At 43.7% G+C, this 22,236-nt stretch overlaps 3 protein-coding genes and 1 non-coding gene across 6 annotated transcripts; 2 read left to right on the forward strand and 2 right to left on the reverse strand.

Moving 5' to 3' along the window:
* Positions 1 to 288: 288 nt before the first annotated feature.
* Positions 289 to 5,563, reverse strand: LOC125508332 (uncharacterized). The gene is made up of 3 exons (XM_048673016.2): positions 5,131 to 5,563; positions 2,339 to 4,106; positions 289 to 1,774 (listed from the first exon to the last, which is right to left on the reverse strand). Exons 1-3 carry the CDS (start codon positions 5,495 to 5,497, stop codon positions 694 to 696), a joined length of 3,216 nt encoding a protein of 1,071 aa, XP_048528973.1. The 5' UTR covers positions 5,498 to 5,563; the 3' UTR covers positions 289 to 693.
* A 116-nt stretch (positions 5,564 to 5,679) lies between these two features.
* On the forward strand, positions 5,680 to 9,856 carry LOC125508334 (phosphatidylinositol N-acetylglucosaminyltransferase subunit A). 2 transcript variants are annotated; one of them, XM_048673018.2, is made up of 11 exons: positions 5,680 to 5,836; positions 5,924 to 5,980; positions 6,411 to 6,545; positions 6,956 to 7,201; positions 7,274 to 7,528; positions 7,826 to 7,980; positions 8,619 to 8,709; positions 8,801 to 8,917; positions 9,026 to 9,129; positions 9,384 to 9,474; positions 9,551 to 9,856. In XM_048673018.2, exons 1-11 carry the CDS (start codon positions 5,735 to 5,737, stop codon positions 9,641 to 9,643), a joined length of 1,446 nt encoding a protein of 481 aa, XP_048528975.1. In that variant the 5' UTR covers positions 5,680 to 5,734; the 3' UTR covers positions 9,644 to 9,856. The 2 variants fall into 2 exon arrangements, with proteins under 2 accessions (XP_048528975.1, XP_048528974.1); XM_048673017.2 differs by having other exon boundaries at positions 6,956 to 7,528.
* Positions 9,857 to 16,097: 6,241 nt separating this feature from the next.
* On the reverse strand, positions 16,098 to 19,552 carry LOC125508331 (uncharacterized). Of its 2 annotated transcripts, XM_048673015.1 has the most exons (4): positions 19,378 to 19,545; positions 19,227 to 19,280; positions 19,055 to 19,106; positions 16,098 to 16,458 (listed from the first exon to the last, which is right to left on the reverse strand). In XM_048673015.1, the coding sequence occupies exons 1-4, from the start codon at positions 19,473 to 19,475 to the stop codon at positions 16,285 to 16,287; spliced, it is 378 nt and encodes a 125-aa protein (XP_048528972.1). In that variant the 5' UTR covers positions 19,476 to 19,545; the 3' UTR covers positions 16,098 to 16,284. The 2 variants fall into 2 exon arrangements, with proteins under 2 accessions (XP_048528972.1, XP_087381992.1); XM_087525866.1 differs by having other exon boundaries at positions 19,055 to 19,280; positions 19,378 to 19,552.
* Positions 19,553 to 19,578: 26 nt separating this feature from the next.
* TRNAS-AGA (transfer RNA serine (anticodon AGA)) lies at positions 19,579 to 19,663 on the forward strand. The gene has a single exon. It is a non-coding gene; the product is annotated as a tRNA-Ser (tRNA).
* The last annotated feature ends 2,573 nt before the right edge of the window (positions 19,664 to 22,236 follow it).

Raw genomic sequence — 22,236 nt, forward strand, 5'->3', positions numbered from 1 at the left:
GTCCATCCACAGATCCAACAAGAGCATCTCTGATGGTCCACGGGCATAGTAACAAAGGTGGGCGCAAAGAACTTCTACGGCACAAGGCTAACAATAAGATTTCACACGCACCAAACCAAGCTTTTGATTACCAAAGGCAACACTGGTACCCTAAAAAAACAAAGACAAAGGCAGCACTGGTAACTCAAGACCAATCAACTGCGTATGTTGACCAAATCAAATACAGTCAACCGACGTAGCGAAAATATAAGAATCAGCAACAAAATATTGCAGTTGCAACAAGCCAACTGGAAACAACTATTTTTCTCTGACCCGATGTAGAAACTCAACCTTATCATATAGTACTCCCTCCGTATTAAAATATAAGACGCTTTGGTAGGCCCAGCGAGGCCTACGAATCGCAGTGCTCCAGTTTATTCGATACTAGTGAACCCTCAGCAAACTAAAAAGACCATGCTAAATGAAGCTCGTCGGGTTAGCCTTACAAGAATAATATAAATACCCTCTAAACTAAGGAGATGAAATGTATATGGCCGCCGCGCCGCCCAACATGTCGTGCTGATTTGAGGAGCTGACGACGAACATAATCGGGACGAGGAGCATGCCAGCTATCAGTATGGCAACGGGGTAGCTGCTGCAATTTTGCCGCTCAAAGAGAAAAGGAAAACAGGCGCTGCTGCGATTACCAGCTCATCAATTAGACGCCTTTGCGCCTCGAGCTTTCTGCAGACTGCCCAAGACGCTGTCCACAAGCTTATCCTTGCTTTCATCCTCTTCCAAGTCTGATGAAACAAAGGAATACTGCTTCTGTGTCTGCTGCTGCTGCCTTGTGGCCCTCAGAGTGTCAAGGTAACCTGGACTGCTCCTGGAACAATCCATGACCCCGTCAATCTCTTGATGTTTCTTGCCAGAGCCATCCTTGCTGCCGTTCCAGGAATCAATGATTTTCAGGAGCGAGCTCTGCTCAGCGCCTCTTCTGGGCTCTTGCTCTGCTTGATTCTCATCGTCAGAGAAATCGTCTTCTGAGCAGGTGGGAGGCCGGTAGCAAGTTTCTTTATCAACCCCTTCAGCAGTTTTGGCAGTGGCAGATACAGGACCAAGTTCCCCCCAGATGGAATCATCGCCATTACTTTGATTTCCATCGCCCTTACTGCCACCCTGATCATTCCCATTTTCTGCAGGCAGAACCCTTGGAAATTTTACCCTTATACCAGGCATAATCTGCAACAGTGACTCAATGTCTGCATACCCAAGCTTCTGGTGGTCAAGCTCGTACCCGTGCTTCTGAGCAAAATGACGCTTGAAAATGCTGATGTTAAATCCATATTTGTATTGCACGAGAAGGTCCTTCAATAGCTTGTGGCAATCAGACAATGTTTCCTCCCTGTTCGGAGTCCTGTTTGTCCTACCTTTGTCACCACCATATTTACCCTGCTCCAATGGCTTGACATTAAAGAGAGAACTCAGATCAAACTTGCTAGAATTTGGTGGAGTGGATGTTGTGCTAGAATTTGGTGGAGTGCATGTTGTGCTAGAATTTGGTGGAGTGCATGTTGTGCTAGAATTTGGTGGTGTGCTTGTTGTGCTAGAATTTGGTGGAGTGCGCGTTCTCTTTTGAGGGAGTGTAAGACGGAAAGGAAAATCGCTAGAAGGAGTTTCCTCGATCCATTTCTTTTCTGAAAGTAACAAATGAACCAGATGACTGACATCTTTCTCGACAAGGCCTTTGAGAGGCCAACAATCTAAATTCTGCAATCCATGTACCAACTCCTCCCTGCCAATAAAAGAATCATGTAAGAATAGTCACTCTTAAAGTGATCGAGCCAAACATGATTTGTAGTATTAGCTTATGTGAATCTGGGTTGGATCCATTTGTTTGCCTGTATTAGTTCTGGAGTAGACAACACATGCTCATGAAAGATATAGGTGCTCCGACTACTAAACTAACTATTTGAGCAACAATATTTACTACAACATGATCATAACACATCCAAACAAATTAATGTGAAGTTTTAAAGCAGCAAGGCAAAATTGCAGAACTATGTTATCAGGCTACAAGACCTCATGCAAGCAAACCTATCTATAAATGGGCATATTTGTTGGCAGCACAAGATATAAATCTGTTGGCAATGAATGTTATTTCCTTCTCCTTAGTTGAACTGGACAATCTACATACTGTATATTGTTTCAGACACACAAACAGAAATACTATAAATCTAAAAAATATTTTACATGCAAGACTTCACTGGTAAAATCTTCAACACTTTCTGTTTATAATAAGTAAGAACTGAAGTGACTACAAGGCATGAAATAAAATTATCAGTGTTAAAAGCTTTACCTTGTCTTTGCTTTCGAAACAAGCTCAGACCCAATGGGCTTCGATAGCTGTTTCCCTAGAACATCCCAAAAGTAAAATCTTGTGAATATTTTATTAACTACTTGCTGCTCATTTCCACAAGTTGAAGCCTTCAAAGATTGAGATTCCTCAATTATGTCTGTCTTTACTTCATCAATGCCATTTTTCATGGCTATACTGTTATCTCCATCCAATTTTCCAAATTTCCACCACCGCATTACCCAACTAAAAAAGCCCTTACTCATCTTGGAGGTATCACCTCCATCTTTACACAATGGAACAGATGCAGGTCCAGTAGATGGTTTCGAGTTCTGGAGAATAGGCGGATCCCTCTTTAACTTTTCTGTCTCTTCTGCATGTTTTTCAGAATGGTTATGGTCAGACAAAGTTGAAAAGTTAACAGTCATCGCTGCAGAGCCATCTGTTACATCTGAACTTCTGTTCTGGGAAGAGGTCTTATGGATCCTATTCAAAAGCCTGCTACGTTGATCAGTATTGCAATCTTGCTGAGGAGTTCCCAAATCAGCGACTTCAGCAGAAGTGCCTTCATGACATGGAGAAACCTCATGATTAGCACTCTCAGGGCCATTCCATAGTACCCAGATCCTTTTTAATAGTCCGTCACTGTCAACAGTATTTTCCACCCCTAAGAAAGAGGGAGTTCCAGCGGCATCAACTTCCTTGTGGTTGGCAGATGATTTTGGCCTTGTGGTTGGCCTTTTTAATAGCCCATCACTGTTAACAGTATTTTCCACCCCTAAGGGAGAAGGAGTTCCAGGGGCATCAACTTCCTTGTGATTGGCAAGTGATTCTGGCCTTGCATTCATATCAGCTGCTGGGCACACCTTTTGATCCTCAGGTAAGACATCTTGTGGGGAAGATGATACAGCAGATGCAGCTGGGTTCTCAGATACAGTCTGCTTGAAGCTTCTGTCCCCGATGATACTTTGAGAACTTAGGGTTTTACAGTTTTGTTCAGGAAAAGAAGTGGACACGGAGGATGGAGGCTTCTTATCATTGTGTGTTGCTCGACCGCAGTTATTGTCCTTGACATCACTTTCAACAGAACTCAGGGGCTCAAAACATTGTTCAGCAGGTTCCAGTAATTTTTTGTTCACCCCAACTACACATGGCTCTCTTAAAGCAGATGAACGAGTAACAAACTTCACAATATCTGGCATTGATAGGAGAAGGCAAGACAACTTTTTGTGGCCAAAGAAATCATTACCAAGAGGCACATTGTTCTTTTTGAGTTGTTGAAGAAGAATTGAAAGCTTGACCCCACTAGGATACGAATTCAGTGTCTCTCGTATCCCATCAACCACATCTTTGGGGACTGCAGTAACTGCATTTTTGGGATTATGGCATAATTTTGCATCAGATGGTACTGGTGTTGCAATGGTTTCTTCTGATTCAGCTTCCACGAAGGGGTCGTCAAGGGCTCCTTTGTAGTGACCATACCAAGATCCAGATAAACCATCTGGTGGGTGGTTAAAACGCTTTGGTGAGAAATTTTCCCCTTTCACTAAAGCTTCCCAAGGCCACATAATCGTCGCTGCATTGCACAGTACACTGGTAGTTTTACCAGGACAAGCAAGTAGTATGTTATAGTTGCTCATTCGCAACCGATGCAAAATGTTGGCGAAATCTTTATCCCCAGATATGAGGAAAAAATGAGCTGGTGGAGGGTTCTGAGCAATCCAGTAGACAAGATCAGCCATAAATGACCGATCAGAGCTGTTCTTTCCACCTACATTATTGAAATAGCATTGTTAGTATTACAAGAGAAACCACAATAGCACATCAGCAAAGAATCTGAAAAGGAATAAAAGATAATACAGAACGCCAAATTTGAAGAAATTCGAGAGAACCAATGAGGATGCTAATATTGTTACTTAACAATTGTTAGCAAACAAACTCCTAGCACCCCAATCCAAGCTTCAAAATACTAGTTCATCATATCGGTCTGGTCTTAACAGACTGATACGACAACAATATCATCTGACATGACCGATACTGCGGCGGATATGACCGCTACAATAGCTGCAAAATCCTATATCTAGACCAATTCCACAATGCCATTCATGCAGTGAACTGTCAACCTAATCACATGATAGCAGAGTTGCCTAAAATTGAGGAAACATCGCTCCAGCACTGCCTAATATTTTATCGATCCAAAATATGTATTAAGAAACATCATGAATTTTCCCCATAAAATTTGAAGGAATGACTTACAGATTACTACGAAACGAATGATAAAATCCATATAGGTTATGCTTCTATAAGATCATCAAGCAGTGAAGATGTTATCAAATCTAGTGATTGCAAATCAAATAATCATTTCTCAGAGTCCTCTAATGTTGCTACGCTATAAAAATGAAGCACATTTCCCACAAATCTGAAGCAATATCAAAGCAAAGTCCTAACCTTTCTGGTGCTAAAGAAAACACACACACGCGCGCACACATGGTTTCCGTTGTTCAATTCGACTCTATGCAACCCAAGTGTGTTCCATCCTGTCAAAGTAACTCATTCGTGGTATTCAATTATGTGAATGAAATAGTACAAATAAACAAAACTACACCGTGCAATTCATGACCGTCAATTCAAGCATACGTACTAACAACGCAAAAAACATGGCAATGCATCGCAAACGAGCAGCAGCAGTGAATCACAACAAGCGAAATGCACATGATTTTTTTCCCCAAATAATAGAGAATCGCACAGAGAGAAGGGAGTGTAACGGAATAGGAGATGGGACGGGAGGACGCAACTGCTTGGGACGTGGGAGATGACGACGCCGGTGGCAACGAGCGCCTCCTGCGCGGCGCGGGAGAGCTGGACGACGTCCCCGAAGGCGGTGATGGAGAGCGGGCCGCGGACGCCGGCGGCGCGGAGCGCGGCGGAGACGCGCTGGGCGACGCGGCAGACGTTGACGTTCTGGGGGACGTGGCAGTTCTCGAAGTCCCACCACACCGACACCTTGACCGCCTTGCTCTCCTCCTCGTGCTGCCGCCGCCAGCCGGGGCCTCCCGCCGCCTCCGACGCCGAGCTGAGGCGGCGGCGGTGGGCGTGTCCCTGGTAGCGGCAGAGGTGGGCGCCCGCGGAGGGGAAGCGGCGGAGGAGAAGCTGCGGCGCCATGGCTGGGGGTTCGGATCGGCGCCGCCTCTCCCTCTGGGCCGGGGTGGGCTTGCGGTTCGTGCCAGGGTTTTGTTAAACCCCTTTTTAACAGCAGTCGAAAAACGGCCACCGTCCGATGCGCTCCGGACGGCTGTGATCTGGCGGAATGGTCACACCACTCAGCGGTGCCAAACGCATTTCTCTCTGTGTGTTTTTTGAGCACAAAAACGCATTTCTCTCTGCTAGCCATCCCGGTGGATGCCCGCTTATTCCCTGGGCCGGATCATCAACCCCTCCAAAGCTCCTGTCCGCTCCGGCGACGGCGACGGCGGTTGCCTTCCTCCTCCTCCGTCGACCAAGGTTGGCCAGCCCCCTGTTCCTCCTCTTCCACCTCCCTTTGCTTATCCGTCTTCATCCGGCACCACACTGATGAGCTCGTTGCTCCAGATCCACCAACGCCAGCACTGCCTCATCCTCTTCTTTCAGCTACTCGTCACATCACCGGTGAGCACAGCCTCCTCCTATCCCCTGGATCTTGCAAGCAAACCTCTAATTTATTTTGGTTGGCAATAAACATTAGATATTTGATACCTTATCATGTTCAAAATTATTATAATTGGAGTTGTGGCCGCCGGTTTTGGCTGCACCTGCGAGTGTGATCTCCTGTATGTCTCTAGGTCTACGTAATTTGAGTTGTTTTTTACCTGCAAACCCCCGTTTGGGAGCATTGAACTGTTACGTTGGTTTCTTCTCAGTAATGGAACCGGGGATTTAAATCCATGTTTATCTAGTACTACAAAATATATTGTATAATTTAAAACCTTTCATGCTCAATTCTTTTCCCAATTACGCTAGTGATTAGTCATGGTGTGCCAATATTGTAAAAATAAATAAGATGAATTGGTTATATGATACATAACTTATGTTATTTCAGATTTCACACGCAATGGATGGGCAAAGCAGAAAGCATAGGATTTTGATGGTGTCCGACTTCTTCTTCCCAAACTTTGGTGGTGTGGAAAGCCACATCTATTATCTATCGCAGTGCCTCCTTAAGCTTGGCCATAAGGTTTTTCCCTAATAAACTACTCTTTATTATCCTGCTTTCGTCATTTATGGTTCAAGAATGTAAGATAAGCTACTGGATATGCACTTCATTCGTCCACTCTCATCAGTCGAACAGCGGAGACAGGCCCCAGGCAGCCTGGGCCGTGAGGCCCAGCTCTGCTACAGTGCACGAAGGCGGCCTGGGGCCTGGCACATTCCTGGCACCGCCACTGCTCATCACTCTGTATGAATGCATCATTTTTACGGGATTTTTGGAGCATGCACATATACCGAGTTTCTGTTTGAGGATGTACTGCTTGGGAGACCTTACCTTCTTATGAACACAATGAGCATAAGTCTGTGCAAAGTAACTTATGCTACTATTTCTGGGTTGTACAAACTTTTGAGCGAGTTCAATTTGTTATTCTATAGGTTGTTGTCATGACACATGCATATGGAAAACGTTCTGGAGTACGATATGTTACTGGCGGCTTGAAGGTTTATTATGTGCCGTGGAGGCCATTCCTGATGCAGAATACACTACCTACATTATTCATGACATTTCCAATCATAAGGACAATTCTTATTCGTGAGAGGATATCTGTTGTGCATGGACATCAGGCATTTTCAACACTGTGCCACGAAGCGTTGATGCATGCTAGGACGATGGGGTACAAAGTTGTCTTCACAGATCACTCGCTTTATGGTTTTGCTGATGTTGGAAGCATTCACATGAATAAGGTGCTGCAGTTTACTCTTGCAGATATTGATCAGGCCATATGTGTGTCTCACACAAGCAAAGAGAACACTGTCTTGAGGTCAGGGATATCTCCGGACAAAGTTTTCATGGTTCCTAATGCAGTGGATACTGCAATGTTTACTCCCTCCTCCAACCGCTTAAGCTGTGATGAAATAATTATCATTGTGATAAGTAGATTGGTATATCGAAAAGGTGCTGACCTTCTTGTTGAAGTCATTCCAGAAGTATGCCGTCTATTTCCAAAGGTGGGTGATAGCTAGTAACTACAGCACTCTTTGCATGAGCCATGCATGAGATAGGAAAAGTTTAACTGCATGTATGTTAAAGGTGGGACACGTTCGTAATTCAGCATATAGGCATACTATTTTCATCACTGTCATCCTTTCTGGTCTGATACATATAATAAATTGCCTGACAATTCAGCTTGATAGAATGTTTTGGTTCATATGTTATCATCTTGCATCTTTACTTTCTTACTCTATGTTGTTTTGGATTTATAGTGGATTATGTTCCCTCAGTCAATAAATCTATGGATTTGTCAGGTTCGCTTTATTGTTGGAGGTGATGGTCCAAAACGTGTGCGACTTGAAGAGATGAGGGAGAAGTTCTCCCTTCAGGATAGAGTTGAGATGTTAGGGGCTGTACCTCATGCTCAAGTACGATCTGTTCTGATATCTGGTCATATATTTCTGAACAGGTACCTTTCTGAGTTTTCATTCTTTCATGTTCAAAATATCTAGATTGTTGGTTATATATGTGCCTTTTTCTGTTCTTACTGTATTTTTACTTTACTGTCTATTATTGTATACTCTGGTGTGTTGAAATAGTCTTGTCAGGTTCCTTTAAGCTTTTTGTTGCGACAAAGGAAGTTGCTTTTACTACACTGTCCATTGAATTCTAAAAACCCAAGGCGTCTGTGGCAATGATCACTAACATTAACAGAGTAGCCAAAATTGTCATATTGGAACATTTGAAATGATTAGCGCTCTCCTTGAACAGATACTTTGAGCCGCTTTGGATCTTTGTGGTCATATTTGTACCAGATTATTGAATTGTTGCTGTGTGCTTCTGGTTCTTCCAACATGCATGTAGAATATCATTTGATAAAACATACTGATGTTGTGGGAGTATTTCTTGTGAAATTATAAGTATATGTTTCATGGATCTAATGCAAACAGAAAGAAAAGAGCTTTTGGTTTCGTTTTTATTTTCACTTAATCCTAATATTATTTGGAAACTAGAAGGTGTATAAGTTAACCTTGTTTATGACAATTGTGTGGAGTGCAATTAACTATAACAATACTGAGACATGAAACTTGACCTTTGCTGTTGTAGTTCGCTTACAGAAGCATTTTGCATAGCCATTCTGGAAGCAGCAAGCTGTGGGCTTTTGACAGTAAGCACTAGAGTCGGAGGGGTTCCAGAGGTATGCCCTTTTATGATTTCAAAGTTTCTTTTGTAGAGAGCCATGAATTTCAGCTATTTGGACAATTTGCTTACAAATTACTCCTTTTCAGGTTCTACCAGATGACATGATAGTACTTGCAGAACCAGATCCAGAAGATATGGTACGGGCTGTGAGGCAAGCTATCGACATACTTCCTGGTATAGATCCCCAAATTATGCATCGCCGGGTGAGTTTCAACTCTATGCACCTAGCTGACCTTACTGCACCAGCTTTTTTAGTAGAAAATTGACATGCAAGTTCTCTTGGGCTTATTCAAATCTAATGTGCATTGTAGATGAAAAAACTCTACAGTTGGGATGATGTGGCCAAAAGAACAGAGATTGTCTACGATCGTGCAATGCAGTCATCAAACACTAATTTGCTAGATCGTCTTCCCCGGTGAGTATAAGGCAGAACACGGACTGTAAATTCATCTTATGTCACTCATTTCAGAGTAGTTATAGCTGAAGATAGGTTTTTCTTTTGGATCGCCACCTGTCCTTACATATATTGTATGTCAAAGTGCTAACTCTCCATTTTCTATATTTCATATAATGATTAGTTCTACTGGTCAAAGTGTGGGCAATAGCACCACAGTTTTGCATGCAAACGTGAAAGGAAGTCACTGACGTTGTGTTTCCGTAATATTGTAGATACCTCACATGTGGAGCTTGGGCAGGCAAGCTGTTTTGCCTCGTTATGATCATAAATTACCTTGTGTGGTGCCTTCTAGAATTCCTGCAGGTATTTTTTTTTTACCTTGGCATTTCTTATTTTCTGGAGATTGATGAGATTATAACGGGGTTTCTCTCCCTCTCAGCCTGCTGAAGGTATTGAAGAAGTCCCAGATATAGGGCCACTGCACATTCATTCGGATTCAGTAGATGACCAGTGCGAAGCGCAACGAAATTGAACTGTTTTGCAACCATTGTGGCATGGATCATATCGGAGGTCGTGATATCTATTTTAGGCTGGCTCTGACTCTGGAATTACTCTCGGTGTTTCCTGGTCCTGTAGTGACTGTTTTGAGAACAAGTCTTTGGCGAATGAGATAACTATGAAATCATTTCATCACACCAAATACTGGAATTTACAGTCATGTTGCATAAAGTTAATGGTGTGAGTACTTGATGTCATTGCCAACTTTTCGTCTGATGTGTCTCTTGTTTCAAGAGTGAATTGCAGAAAACATCGACATCGAAGGCTAGGCAGTGGCGTAGCTAGGGGGTGGCCATGGACCACCCTGGAATTTCCCCATAGCGTGTATATAATGTAGTAAAATAAACATTTCTTTGAAAAATAAATAACTTATGTTAATATTTCTATTAATGGACCACCTTGGTGTATTGGGCTGGCTACGCCACTGAGGCTAGGGTTGCAGAAACCACACTTCTACGGTCTTGTGCCAAAAACCACATTCTAAGGCTAATTTTTGGCAAGAAGCACTAGTCCAACGGGAACCATCTGTTATAATCATGCTCAAAATGGGCTAAGCTGTTGACTGGTGGTTTCTGCAAAAAATTAGGCTCAGCACAAAACCGTAGAAGTCTTCAATGTCATTGTAAGGGAAAATATATTTAAAAATGTTCACAAATTTAAAAATGTGTCTATCGATCAGCGTAGGAGCACGTTCAAGTGTGAATAAGCACAACCGCAGCCCACAACTGATCCACTCCTTAACATGTGGGGTCACAAATGCAAAATCTTCCTTGATGCACCAGAAGGCTCCATTCGTGGGGAGAACTTGAGAGATTTTGAAGTTTGTTTTGTCCTGAATTTGGCTCGCACAGAACATGGGGAGTTTGTGTTGATTTGAGCAATTGATTCTTCTTGTTCTTTTTTCTCTCTTGAGATAGCTCCCGCTCTTTTCAAAACCTCGACGTATCTGTGAAGTTAGAATTGGACGTGACATCACATGTGAAGTTAGAAATTCAACGTGTCTTGTATAACTGCACAATGCATGGAGAAACACCGTGCTGCTTTCAGAGGCGACCTCAAAATGATATCTGAAGCAGTTATAAGGTATAACTATTTATCACCCTTCCAATTCAATCCAACATTTTAGGTTTCGAAGTAGATTTTGTGCAATAACTAGTGGCCAGAGCACAACGGCGCCTCTCAGTCGGCACAGGTCCGAACCTCAATTTCGACGTGTGTCTCACTGTCTCTCTTAATTAAAAATGCCATCGGGGCTCCTCCCGCTACTGGTCTAGTTTTCTTTTAGTTGTTGCTACATCTCATTTTCAAAACTACTTTATGAGTTTCAAAAAATGTAAAATATACATTGTGAACCTGTCGAAAATCATTGAAAAGTGCGACTTATAAGGTGTGACCCTGGAGTGAACATTTACTAATTTCATAACTAGGAAATGATGCAGTTGAGAAAGAAAAGTGCAGTTGAGAAAGAAAGTGATACTCCCTCTGTGCATTTCTTTAGAGAGTACAAATTATTGGCCCCCTTCCTGTTGGGGAACGTAGTAATTTCAAAAAATTTCCTACGCACACGCAAGATCATGGTGATGCATAACAACGAGAGGGGGAGTATGATCTACATACCTAGTAGATCGACAACGGAAGCGTTTGGTTGATGTAGTCGTACGTCTCCACGATCCGACCGATCAAGCACCGAAACTACGGCACCTCCGAGTTCTAGCACACGTTCAGCTCGATGACGATCCCCGGACTCCGATCCAGCAAAGTGTCGGGGAAGAGTTCCGTCAGCACGACGGCGTGGTGACGATCTTGATGTGCTACTGCTGCAGGGCTTCACCTAAGCACCGCTACAATATTATCGAGGACTATGGTGGCTGGGGGCGCCGCACACGGCTAAGGAATAGATCACGTGGATCAACTTGTGTCTCTCTGGGGTGCCCCTGCCTCCGTATATAAAGGACCAAGAGGGGGAGGCCGGCCGGCCACATATGGCGCGCCAGGAGGAGTCCTACTCCCTCCGGGAGTAGGACTTCTCCCCCAATCCTTGCTGGAATAGGATTCATGAGGTGGAAAAGAGAGAGAGAGAAGGAGGAGGGCGCCGGCCCCCTCTCTCCTTGTCCTATTCGGACTAGGGGGGAGGGGCGCACGGCCCAAGCCCTGGCAGCCTCTCCTCTTCTTCCACTATGGCCCATTAAGGCCCATATAGCTCCCGGGGGGTTCGGGTAACCTCCCGGTACTCCGGTAAAATCCCGATTTCACCCGGAACACTTCCGATATCCAAACATAGGCTTCCAATATATCAATCTTTATGTCTCGACCATTTCGAGACTCCTCGTCATGTCCGTGATCACATCCTGGACTCCGAACAACCTTCGGTACATCAAAATGCATAAACTCATAATATAACTGTCATCGTAACCTTAAGCGTGCGGACCCTACGGGTTCGAGAACAATGTAGACATGACTGAGACATGTCTCCGGTCAATAACCAATAGCGGGACCTGGATGCCCATATTGGCTCCTACATATTCTACGAAGATCTTTATCGGTCAGACCGCATAACAACATACGTTGTTCCCTTTGTCATCGGTATGTTACTTGCCCGAGATTCGATCGTCGGTATTCCAAATACCTAGTTCAATCTCGTTACCGGCAAGTCTCTTTACTCATTCTGTAATACATCATCCCGGAACTAACTCATTAGTTGCAATGCTTGCAAGGCTTAAGTGATGTGCATTACCGAGAGGGCCCAGAGATACCTCTCCGACAATCGGAGTGACAAATCCTAATCTCGAAATACGCCAACCCAACATTTACCTTTGGAGACACCTGTAGAGCTCCTTTATAATCACCCAGTTACGTTGTGACGTTTGGTAGCACACAAAGTGTTCCTCCGGCAAACGGGAGTTGCATAATCTCATAGTCATAGGAACATGTACAAGTCATGAAGAAAGCAATAGCAACATACTAAACGATCGGGTGCTAAGCTAATGGAATGGGTCATGTCAATCAGATCATTCACTTAATGATGTGATCCCATTAATCAAATAACAACCACTTGTTCATGGTTAGGAAACATAACCATCTTTGATTAACGAGCTAGTCAAGTAGAGGCATACTAGTGACACTTTGTTTGTCTATGTATTCACACAAGTATTATGTTTCCGGTTAATACAATTCTAGCATGAATAATAAACATTTATCATGATATAAGGAAATAAATAATAACTTTATTATTGCCTCTAGGGCATATTTCCTTCACTTCCAAGCTTTTACAAGTCAGTTGTTAGCTCAACCTATTTGCAGAGTCAACAAGACTCACAATGGTCTTTATGGGGAAGATACTGCTAAGAGCATCTTCAGCTGCGCCCCCAATAGGCCCTCCCCAGGCGATCTTTCAGCATCGGCGCCCAAAAATCGGTCCAGTTGTGTCCCCGGGAGGCCGTTTTTCGCCGGTTTGGGCCGAAACTGGCGCCGGCGGATCCAGGCCGAACCCTGTGCACTACGGGACGCCCGAGGGCGCAGGGGCGAGCGTTTTTGGTGCGAAAGAGGGTGGGCCTGCCGAGTCAGAGAGATGCCGCTTCGTCATCCTCATCGCCTCGGTTCTCGCGGGAATCAATGCGAAGGCTGCCGCGCTGCCGCGCCGGTTAGCCTCCATTGATGCCTCACGGGCGACACAGTGAAGGCGTCGCGAGCGCGCGTCCCGCCCTCTCCTGACACGCGTCGTCCGGCATGCAGCCCGTCGCCGCCGCCCGTGAGCCTAGCTGCGGCTATAATAGGCGAGCTCCCCGCCGGTGGACGCCACAGCTCTCATTCCCCCCCTCTCCGGCATAGAAAGCAACACTCTTCCCTCTTCCCGTCGACGAAAAGATGGCCGAGAGGTTCCCAGGCGACGGCGCGGCGGCGAACGGCTTCGGGCGCCGCCACCTCCAGGAGCTGGAGGCGCGCCTGCTCTACGAGGCCGAGTACCCGGCGCCCTCGGACATGCGAGTGCCGGGGGCGTGGAGGCTGAGCGCCGGCCGTGTCCCGGTGCCCGAAGGGGCGGCGCAGGCGCAGTGGGCCGAGATCGCCCGCATCCGCTCGTCCCTGACGGAGGAGCGGCGGAACGTGCCGCGCTACGCCGCCGGCAGCCACATCCTCTGGACCATGTACTTTGAACGCCGCCGTGAGGAGCAGATCGCCTCCACCAACGGCGTCATCCCCCGCGGCCGTCTCAATGCCGACGGGCGACGTGAGCGGTGGGCCGTGCCAGGCCGCACCCTCGAGGCCGTCCTCGACCACATCGAGACCGGCAGTGTGCCGCGCCTCGAGTACCCGTCGCGGCTGTCCTTCTCTCGCCGCCGGGGTAGCTCCTGGACGCCGCGGCGGATGGAGCCGGAGGAGACGCCGCTCGGGCGCCGCACCCGCAGCGGCGTCCTCGTCATCAACGAGGGTGACCGGCCCTCCCCGCGCGGCTCCCTCCGCCTGGTCCGGCCGAAGCTCGAACCGGGGCTGCTCCCAGTGAAGCCGGAGCATGTCGAGATGGTGGCCCCCGACGACGAGTCCGTCCTCAAATGGGCGAAGGAGGACTACGTTCGGGAGCAGGTGCGCCGCCAGTGTCGGGCGTACGCGGAGCTCCAGGCCCGGTGCCGCGGGCGCGAGGAGGGTGGCGTCATCGTCCTTGACAGCGACGAGGAGGGTGAGGCTGGGCCGTCCTGCGCCCCACCGCGCGTCGGCGACCCTGGCCAGGGCTGCAGTAGGGACCGTGGCGGCACAGGCGAGGCACGCGACGACGACGACGGCGGCGGCGACTACACCCACTTCTATAGGCTTCTCAGCATGTAGACGACGACGACCGTGGCGGTTAGGCGTAGTTTCTCGTAGTTTAGGCGTAGTTTTCATGTTTTCATGTTTTCTATACAAATTTCAATGAAATCTCACCGAGTTCGTGTTAAAATCGCCGAGTTTGCATATATTTGTACGGACTATCGCCAAAGCCGGGGCGACCTATAGACTGACGACTGGGAACAAAATCGCACCCACACGCCGATCAAGCGCCGGCTCGCCCCAGGTGGCTCCTTTTCGACGCCCTGGGGGCTGAACGACTGGAGATGCTCTAACAAACAATACTCTGTCCACATGTCAACAACTAGACTATACTGTGTACAACATGTAAATACCGAGCCATATACCAAAATAGGATCTCAAGAGCATGAGTCAAGACCGATAAAGAGAGCAGATCCGCTTGAACCCTATTCAAAGTTACGGACCCCAAGTGTGACTTTTTTTTGAAACTTTCGATCTATTCATTTTCAATCATGTAGTACAACAAAATCTAGCGATGATTACAAGCATTGAAGCGGGTCGAGTGCATGCCACCGTCATCGTCCCTCACTAATCGGACAAAATCTTGTTGTAGTAGACAATTGGAAAGTCGTCGTGTTAATGTCTCGAAGGACACCACCCAAATAAAGACGAACATAGACTGGATCCAAACAAATCGATCAAAGACCAACACCGATCGAATCTCGCAAGATCTGTCAGTGACACACCACCACACTGCCCTACGACGACACTAGAGGCGGGGAGGAACTTTTTCCATCACCAGGAAGCCGCCGCCACCGCCTTGCCCCCCTAAGGGCATGGCCAATGCTCCAGCATGGACTAGTGCCCCAGCTGCCACGTCTGTCTGAAAGAGCCCAGCTCAGCGAAAGGTGTTGCCTGCAGACCAAAGGTGATGCTTGCAGAAGAGCCAGCCTCCTCATGTGAAAAGCAAAGAGAGAGAAGAGAAAGAGGAGTATGCACAGAAAAAGCAAGAGAAGCCCCGGTGTGCTTGACGTAGGAAAGGAACAGAGTCACTGGAAAATCTGGACCATAGACTAGTGCCTCCATTGCCCAGAATATTGCAAGACCGTGGTTTCATTCCTTCAGGCTTGCATGGATTCACTGGGGCATATGCATGATGATGCCTCCACCGTACATGCGCAGGAAACAAACCCTAACCGAAAACTTGTAACTAAAAATGGAGTTGAAGCCCTCCAGGCAAGAGTCGGGTCCACCGTGCCTCTATATCCCTAAGGCCTGCCTCTATAGCCCTAAGGCCACCAGAGACGAGGCAAACAGCGGCAGCGACAAGGGAGACAGGGAAACCTAATTGCCTTGTTGCCCAAAGACGTGAGGCAACAAACAAAATGCTCGTGGGTGTATCAATAGTTTTTAGTATGTTGGTAGGAACATGTCTAACATCTAGAATGAAAATAATGTGTGTGTCCCTGAAGCTCAGCAAAACCAAATGTATCTGTGCACGGATGCAGAATCAACGCATCAAACAAATGTGTTTGTGCACAGATTCCGAAGACATAAACAATATGCCATCCATGTGAGTGCAGTTTTTGTGTGTTCCCGGTATTTTAGGGCACACAAAAAAAAGCCCTCAACCCAAGCAGGACGAGAAATTAATCCAAAAAGTATTGAGAAGGATAATATCAGAGATACACGGAAGTAATAAAAACCAATTGCACAAGACCAGGCGAAATCTTGCTAGCATTTCAAGATTTTGACCATGCTATCTTTCGGACATTGTTAGGAAGCCACGCGTGTTTCGCCGACAGAACTGACTTGTGCATTCTTTCCATATTCCGCTTACAGAGTACTACATGGTATTAACTTGGTATCAGCTACGACTCCAGATTGCTCAAGTCCGTCGAACCAAGTTTGTTGCTTCCTATGCAATTGCAGGTGAGGAAGATATGCCAGTGGGGAGAAAATGTCAGGGCGTTTAAGAGCTGCGCTAACTGAATCGGTTGCATAGTCAACCTGTAAAAGAACACAAGTCCAGTAGTTAGCTACTGGTTGGTTAAGCTTCTGTACAGGGGTATCTGAGAAAATGACAAGAATGCATTGCATTGGTAACCTAATCGAATGGCATGTTAAATTTAATTTAACTAATGGACACACATGTGAAAGTTGTGTGCTTCAGCATCTACATTGACAACAATATTGTCGAGTATTATTACGAAACAATGACTAAAATGCGCAAATGATCTGCATGGTTGATGACATGAATGGTCAACTAGCAATATTCAATATTCATGGAGAAAAAGGATCATATTTGTCTTATAATGTTTACAACTTTGTGTATGGTACATATAAAGTACTACTCACTCCGTAGTGATCTAAACGCTCTTATATTTCCTTACAGATGGAGTAACATCTACCACAATCTGACCACAATAATGTCCTTCAGATATTAACAGGACAACATATACATTTAGTTCTTGGGCAAAGACATGGGTAGAAGTTCTGTTGATACTGTATATTGGGCAAAAGCATGGAGTCATACATTTTGTAAACTGGTGACATATAAATGGAATTAGCAGATGCCCAATTTGCTTTTCATCAACATATTGAGTCAAAGTTAAAACAGCTGGCCTGAAAAGCACGTACTGACTAACAAGGAGCAACTGAAAAGGGAGTACTGCATCATCTAAGCTAGCGTAGTGACTAGTGAAGGAAAAAAAATGTAATCCAACCAAGTTGATCCAGAAGAAAAAGGTCTAATTTTTGTCCCTCAGCCATTAACACGTCTTATTGCAACCCAAGTTTGAATACATTTAATTTTCCCCCTAAATTCTCAATACCGGTGCAGTGACTTGAAGGTGTGATCAGGGGCCAAGCCAGTGGTGGGACAGGCGTATTAGGGCTGGAGGTGGATGAGCAACTAGATGCAGTAGTGGCAGACCAAGGGTTTCTTGCGATCTGCCACCATGGATAGTACCGTTGGCGACAATGGGATTTGCGGTGGCAGGCTGGGTGGTAGTGATGGCAAACTTCTTCAGGTGCACTGGCACTGTAAGTATCTTCTGAAAGTTGGTTGGCAGCTGCCATGGATAATGGCAGCAGTGTCCATGGTGAAGACTGAAAAGAAAGATAGTGTCCATAGAGTGGAGAGGCTGATAAATGGATCCATTTGTTTAATACATAATGTTCGTTTGCTGATTCACCACCTATATACTTACTAGTCAATAGCATGCCACATCATAAAAACCACAAATGAGCCGGCATCGGGATCTAATTGGATGGTGTTGATATATGAGGGTGCAGATAAAATGATGTTCTAACAGAAGAGGGAAGTTAAACACTGGCAATAGTTGAGAGTTCAAGATTAAACTTTCCCAAGATGAAACATGAATATGAGTATCAGCCTCTCCACTATGTATCTCTATCTGTCTCCCTTTTCTCTATCTGTCTCCCAAGATGTTAAAGATCTGTTAATCTTTAGTGAACATTCACCAAATGAAACAAGAATATGAGTATCTTTAACCTCAGAAGAAATTCAATTGAAAATTGTTGAGTCGTGTGGTGTTCTGGTTATTATGAAAAAAAGACTAAGATTAATTTCTAATTTTAAATAGAATTAGAATTTTTCTAATTCTTAACTATGTATGTCCACCGATTATCTCTTAACAAGTTAACATCATCCCATGCTGACAAGCCAGCCCAGCTAATCTCTTGCTTCTTTTAATGCCAAGTACGAAAGATGATCGATGAGTCTGCCACGGCACTACAATATAAGGTGCGAAAGACTATGGAAACTACACTGATGGTTACTACCTTTTTTTGTGAGGGATTGGTAACTAACTACACTACGAAGCAAGTATTTTTTTTAGTAAGAGATATAGTTAGGTTATGAAGGACGGGCGTCATGCAGTGGTAGTCTCTCCACTTGTGGCCTGGTGGTCCTGGGTTCAAACCAACCTCCTTGCAGAATTACTATGCAAGGGTAAGACTGTCTAGAAATTCCCTTCCCTAACCCCACCTTGTGTGGGAGCTTTCGGCACTGGGTACGCCCTTTATATAGTTAGGTTAACTTACGTATATGTGCAATATCACAACGCAACCTACTTTTGTAGGAAAGATAACCTACGTATTGTTAAAATGTTCATTGGGTACTTCACTTTTGTGAACTTACTAGAACATAATTTTGAAAGCAACCATAGGATCATATCTTGTGCACATAGTATATGTTAAATCTAATCTTGTGAGCTACAAATGATACGCAAAATACTCTGACTGTAAACCTAAGAATCCTAACAAATCTGGAAACCAAGTGAAACGTTGACTGTAAACACCAAACAAAAAACTACTACAGTAGTAATGACAGTGGAAAACTCTGCTTATCTGATCCTACCAAGTATCAAACCAAGTAACTAATAACAAAATCATTCGAGAATCAATCAATCAGGTCACTGGGTGGTTTCTAATCTTAGGTTTACAGTCAGCTCGCTCAAAGCCCATCAAAGGCCGAATTGAGCAAGCAACCAAACAAAATTATAATTCGGCTAAGCTATTCGCAAGAAAATAAAAAAAGAATCAGCACGCTCGTGTTTCTAATCTGTACAAAGTCGTTTACCGAATATGCGGCCGCGCTCATCAGCGACTGAGCCATCGGGAGTACGCAGAACCTGGAACACAGGAGTGAGCAAAGAATCAGGACACGTGGACATTGGGGGTAAAATTTAAGGACTTGGAAGAAGGCCGCCGTAGTGTGCTGGAGTGCGGGCGGACGGCGAGCGAATACCAACATTCCCCTGCCACCGGAGAGGGCGGCGACGGCCGGGTCCGTCCATTCGTCGAAACTGAGGGGCGGAAGCAAACGAGAGGGTGAGCCAAAGCGCAGCGGGAGCAGAACCAGGAGAGAGAGGGTAAAAGGGTTAGAGGTCGGTATACTCGTACATCCATCCGTAGCGCCGGTCGAATACGAGGCGGCGCTGGCGGCGGCGGAGGTCAGGACGCGGCGGATTGGGGGAGGAGGAGGCTTCTGCTGCCGCCATACTCTTCGATGATAAGTTACAGCAGTAGAGGATGGCCTTGTCCTCTTAATGATGGGCACGCTGTCATAGATATTAGAAGTAAAAAGATTAAATGAGCATATGAGTGGTCGTGCCGGAGTGGTTATCAGGCATGACTAGAAATCATGTGGGCTTTGCCCGCGCAGGTTTGAATCCTGCTGCCGACCACGTTTCTTTTGTTTTTTTATGTATGCATTTTCTTTTAAATTTGCTGTTTATGTTTTAGTCCATAAATTATTATAATTATCTTTTTAATTTTTTGTTTATGTTTTAGTCCATAAATTATTTTAATTGTCTTTTTAGTTTGTTGTTTATGTTGTAGTCCATAAAAAATACTTTAATTAAGAGTGTTATTCTATGTATTTTGTTCCATAACTAACATCTTTGTAAAAGAAAATTCATCTATTATAATATTTGCTTACCGTTGGAGGACTGGCGTCACAAATGTTTTAGTCTATGGAATATTTTTTATCAAGAGTGTTATTCCATAATGCTTAGCTTTGAAGTGTTGGTGTTAGGAATATTTGTGCCACCTTCAGGTTCGAATCCTGCCGACCACGTTTCTTTTGTTTCTTTATGTATGCATTTTCTTTTAAATTTGCTGTTTGTGTTTTAGTCCATAAATTATTATAATTATCTTTTTAATTTTTTGTTTATGTTTTAGTCCATAAATTATTTTAATTGTCTTTTTTAGTTTGTTGTTTATGTTGTAGTCCATAAAAAATACTTTAATTAAGAGTGTTATTCTATGTATTTTGTTCCATAACTAACATCTTTGTAAAAGAAAATTCATCTATTATAATATTTGCTTACCGTTGGAGGACTGGCGTCACAAATGTTTTAGTCTATGGAATATTTTTTATCAAGAGTGTTATTCCATAATGCTTAGCTTTGAAGTGTTGGTGTTAGGAATATTTGTGCCACCTTCAGGTTCGAATCCTGCCGACCACGTTTCTTTTGTTTCTTTATGTATGCATTTTCTTTTAAATTTGCTGTTTGTGTTTTAGTCCATAAATTATTATAATTATCTTTTTAATTTTTTGTTTATGTTTTAGTCCATAAATTATTTTAATTGTCTTTTTTAGTTTGTTGTTTATGTTGTAGTCCATAAAAAATACTTTAATTAAGAATGTTATTCTATGTATTTTGTTCCATAACTAACATCTTTGTAAAAGAAAATTCGTCTATTATAATATTTGCTTACCGTTGGAGTACTGGCGTTACGAATGTTTTAGTCTATGTAATATTTTTTTATCAAGAGTGTTATTCCATAATGCTTAGCTTTGGAGTGCTGGTGTTAGGAATGTTTGTGCCACCTTCAGGTTCAAATCCTGCCGACCACGTTTCTTTTGTTTCTTTATGTATGCATTTTCTTTTAAATTTGCTTTTTATGTTTTAGTCCATAAATTATTATAATTATCTTTTTAATTTGCGGTTTATGTTTTAGTCCATAAATTATTTTAATTGTCTTTTTAGTTTGTTGTTTATGTTGTAGTCCATAAAAAATACTTTAATTAAGAGTGTTATTCTATGTATTTTGTTCCATAACTAACATCTTTGTAAAAGAAAATTCATCTGTTATAATATTTGCTTACCGTTGGAGTACTGGCGTTACCAATGTTTTAGTCTATGGAATATTTTTTATCAAGAGTGTTATTCCATAATGCTTAGCTTTGGAGTGCTGGTGTTAGGAATGTTTGTGCCACCTTCAGGTTCGAATCCTGCCGACCACGTTTCTTTTGTTTTTTTATGTATGCATTTTCTTTTAAATTTTCTGTTTATGTTTTAGTCCATAAATTATTATAATTATCTTTTAAATTTGTTGTTTATGTTTTAGTCCATAAATTATTTTAATTGTCTTTTTAGTTTGTTGTTTATGTTGTAGTCCATAAAAAATACTTTAATTAAGAGTGTTATTCTATGTATTTTGTTCCATAACTAACATCTTTGTAAAAGAAAATTCATCTATTATAATATTTGCTTACCGTTGGAGTACTGGCGTTACGAATGTTTTAGTCTATGGAATATTTTTATCAAGAGTGTTATTCCATAATGCTTAGCTTTGGAGTGCTGGTGTTAGGAATGTTTGTGCCACCTTCATGGGAGTCTCGGAGAGCAGTCGTACCTTCTATATTCGGTAATTGGGGAAGGAGAGTTAATATTGAAAGTGTTGTCTAAACATGCAACAATCGTGATCCAATCTGATAGCTCAACTAAAATTGATGTAATGATGGACCAGTCGCTGGACCAGTCCTGAATATGGACACCTCATGTTAGAGATACAATCATACAAAACAACTCATGAAACTGTGTGAGTTTATCCCTTTGAAAATCAAGCGAAATCAAAAATAAGGTTGTTCATAGTCAAGCTAATTTGGGTTGTTCTGGAGGTAACACAGTTTGATGGTTGTGACGTGTTCAAATTTTGTTTCAGAGTATGTACTAGTAGATTGTGACACTATTAAATGAGGAATAAAACTCGCAAATCCTCTGCAAAAAATATCGATGGAGCGGGTTACCCGTCGTTTTGTGTCTGTGAGACAGGTCAGCATGTGTTCCAATGTGTTTATGCTCTTGTTGAATCTTTATGACAAAGAGTGGTAGTTTTTATGCTTGTGTTCTCATGACGACTCCTTGTGTGGTATTTTTTATGCATATATGCTCTTTATTGACTCTTTGTTTGCTGAATGAATTAATACTGTTCATGATATATTTGATTGCCTCATGATGAATTTTTTTTACA

Source organism: Triticum urartu, chromosome 5A (genome assembly GCF_056163025.1).
Source record: "Triticum urartu cultivar PI428250 chromosome 5A, HENAU_Tu73, whole genome shotgun sequence".
NCBI classification, from domain to species: Eukaryota; Viridiplantae; Streptophyta; class Magnoliopsida; order Poales; family Poaceae; genus Triticum; species Triticum urartu.

Excerpts from the sequence above, each read along its gene's own strand:
- LOC125508334 (XM_048673017.2), top strand. The coding sequence starts at position 5,735 with ATGCCCGCTTATTCCCTGGGCCGGATCATCAACCCCTCCAAAGCTCCT. Across the intron at positions 8,710-8,800 it reads GAGTCGGAGGGGTTCCAGAG|GTTCTACCAGATGACATGAT; the intron begins GTATGCCCTTTT and ends ACTCCTTTTCAG. Across the intron at positions 8,918-9,025 it reads CCCAAATTATGCATCGCCGG|ATGAAAAAACTCTACAGTTG; the intron begins GTGAGTTTCAAC and ends TGTGCATTGTAG.
- LOC125508332 (XM_048673016.2), bottom strand. The coding sequence starts at position 5,497 with ATGGCGCCGCAGCTTCTCCTCCGCCGCTTCCCCTCCGCGGGCGCCCAC. Across the intron at positions 4,107-5,130 it reads CATCTCCCACGTCCCAAGCA|GTGGAAAGAACAGCTCTGAT; the intron begins GTTGCGTCCTCC and ends TCAATAATGTAG. Across the intron at positions 1,775-2,338 it reads GTTTCGAAAGCAAAGACAAG|GGAGGAGTTGGTACATGGAT; the intron begins GTAAAGCTTTTA and ends TTTTATTGGCAG.
- LOC125508331 (XM_087525866.1), bottom strand. The coding sequence starts at position 19,475 with ATGGCGGCAGCAGAAGCCTCCTCCTCCCCCAATCCGCCGCGTCCTGAC. Across the intron at positions 19,281-19,377 it reads GACCGGCGCTACGGATGGAT|TTTCGACGAATGGACGGACC; the intron begins GTACGAGTATAC and ends TCCGCCCCTCAG. Across the intron at positions 16,459-19,054 it reads TGAGCGCGGCCGCATATTCG|GTTGACTATGCAACCGATTC; the intron begins GTAAACGACTTT and ends GTTCTTTTACAG.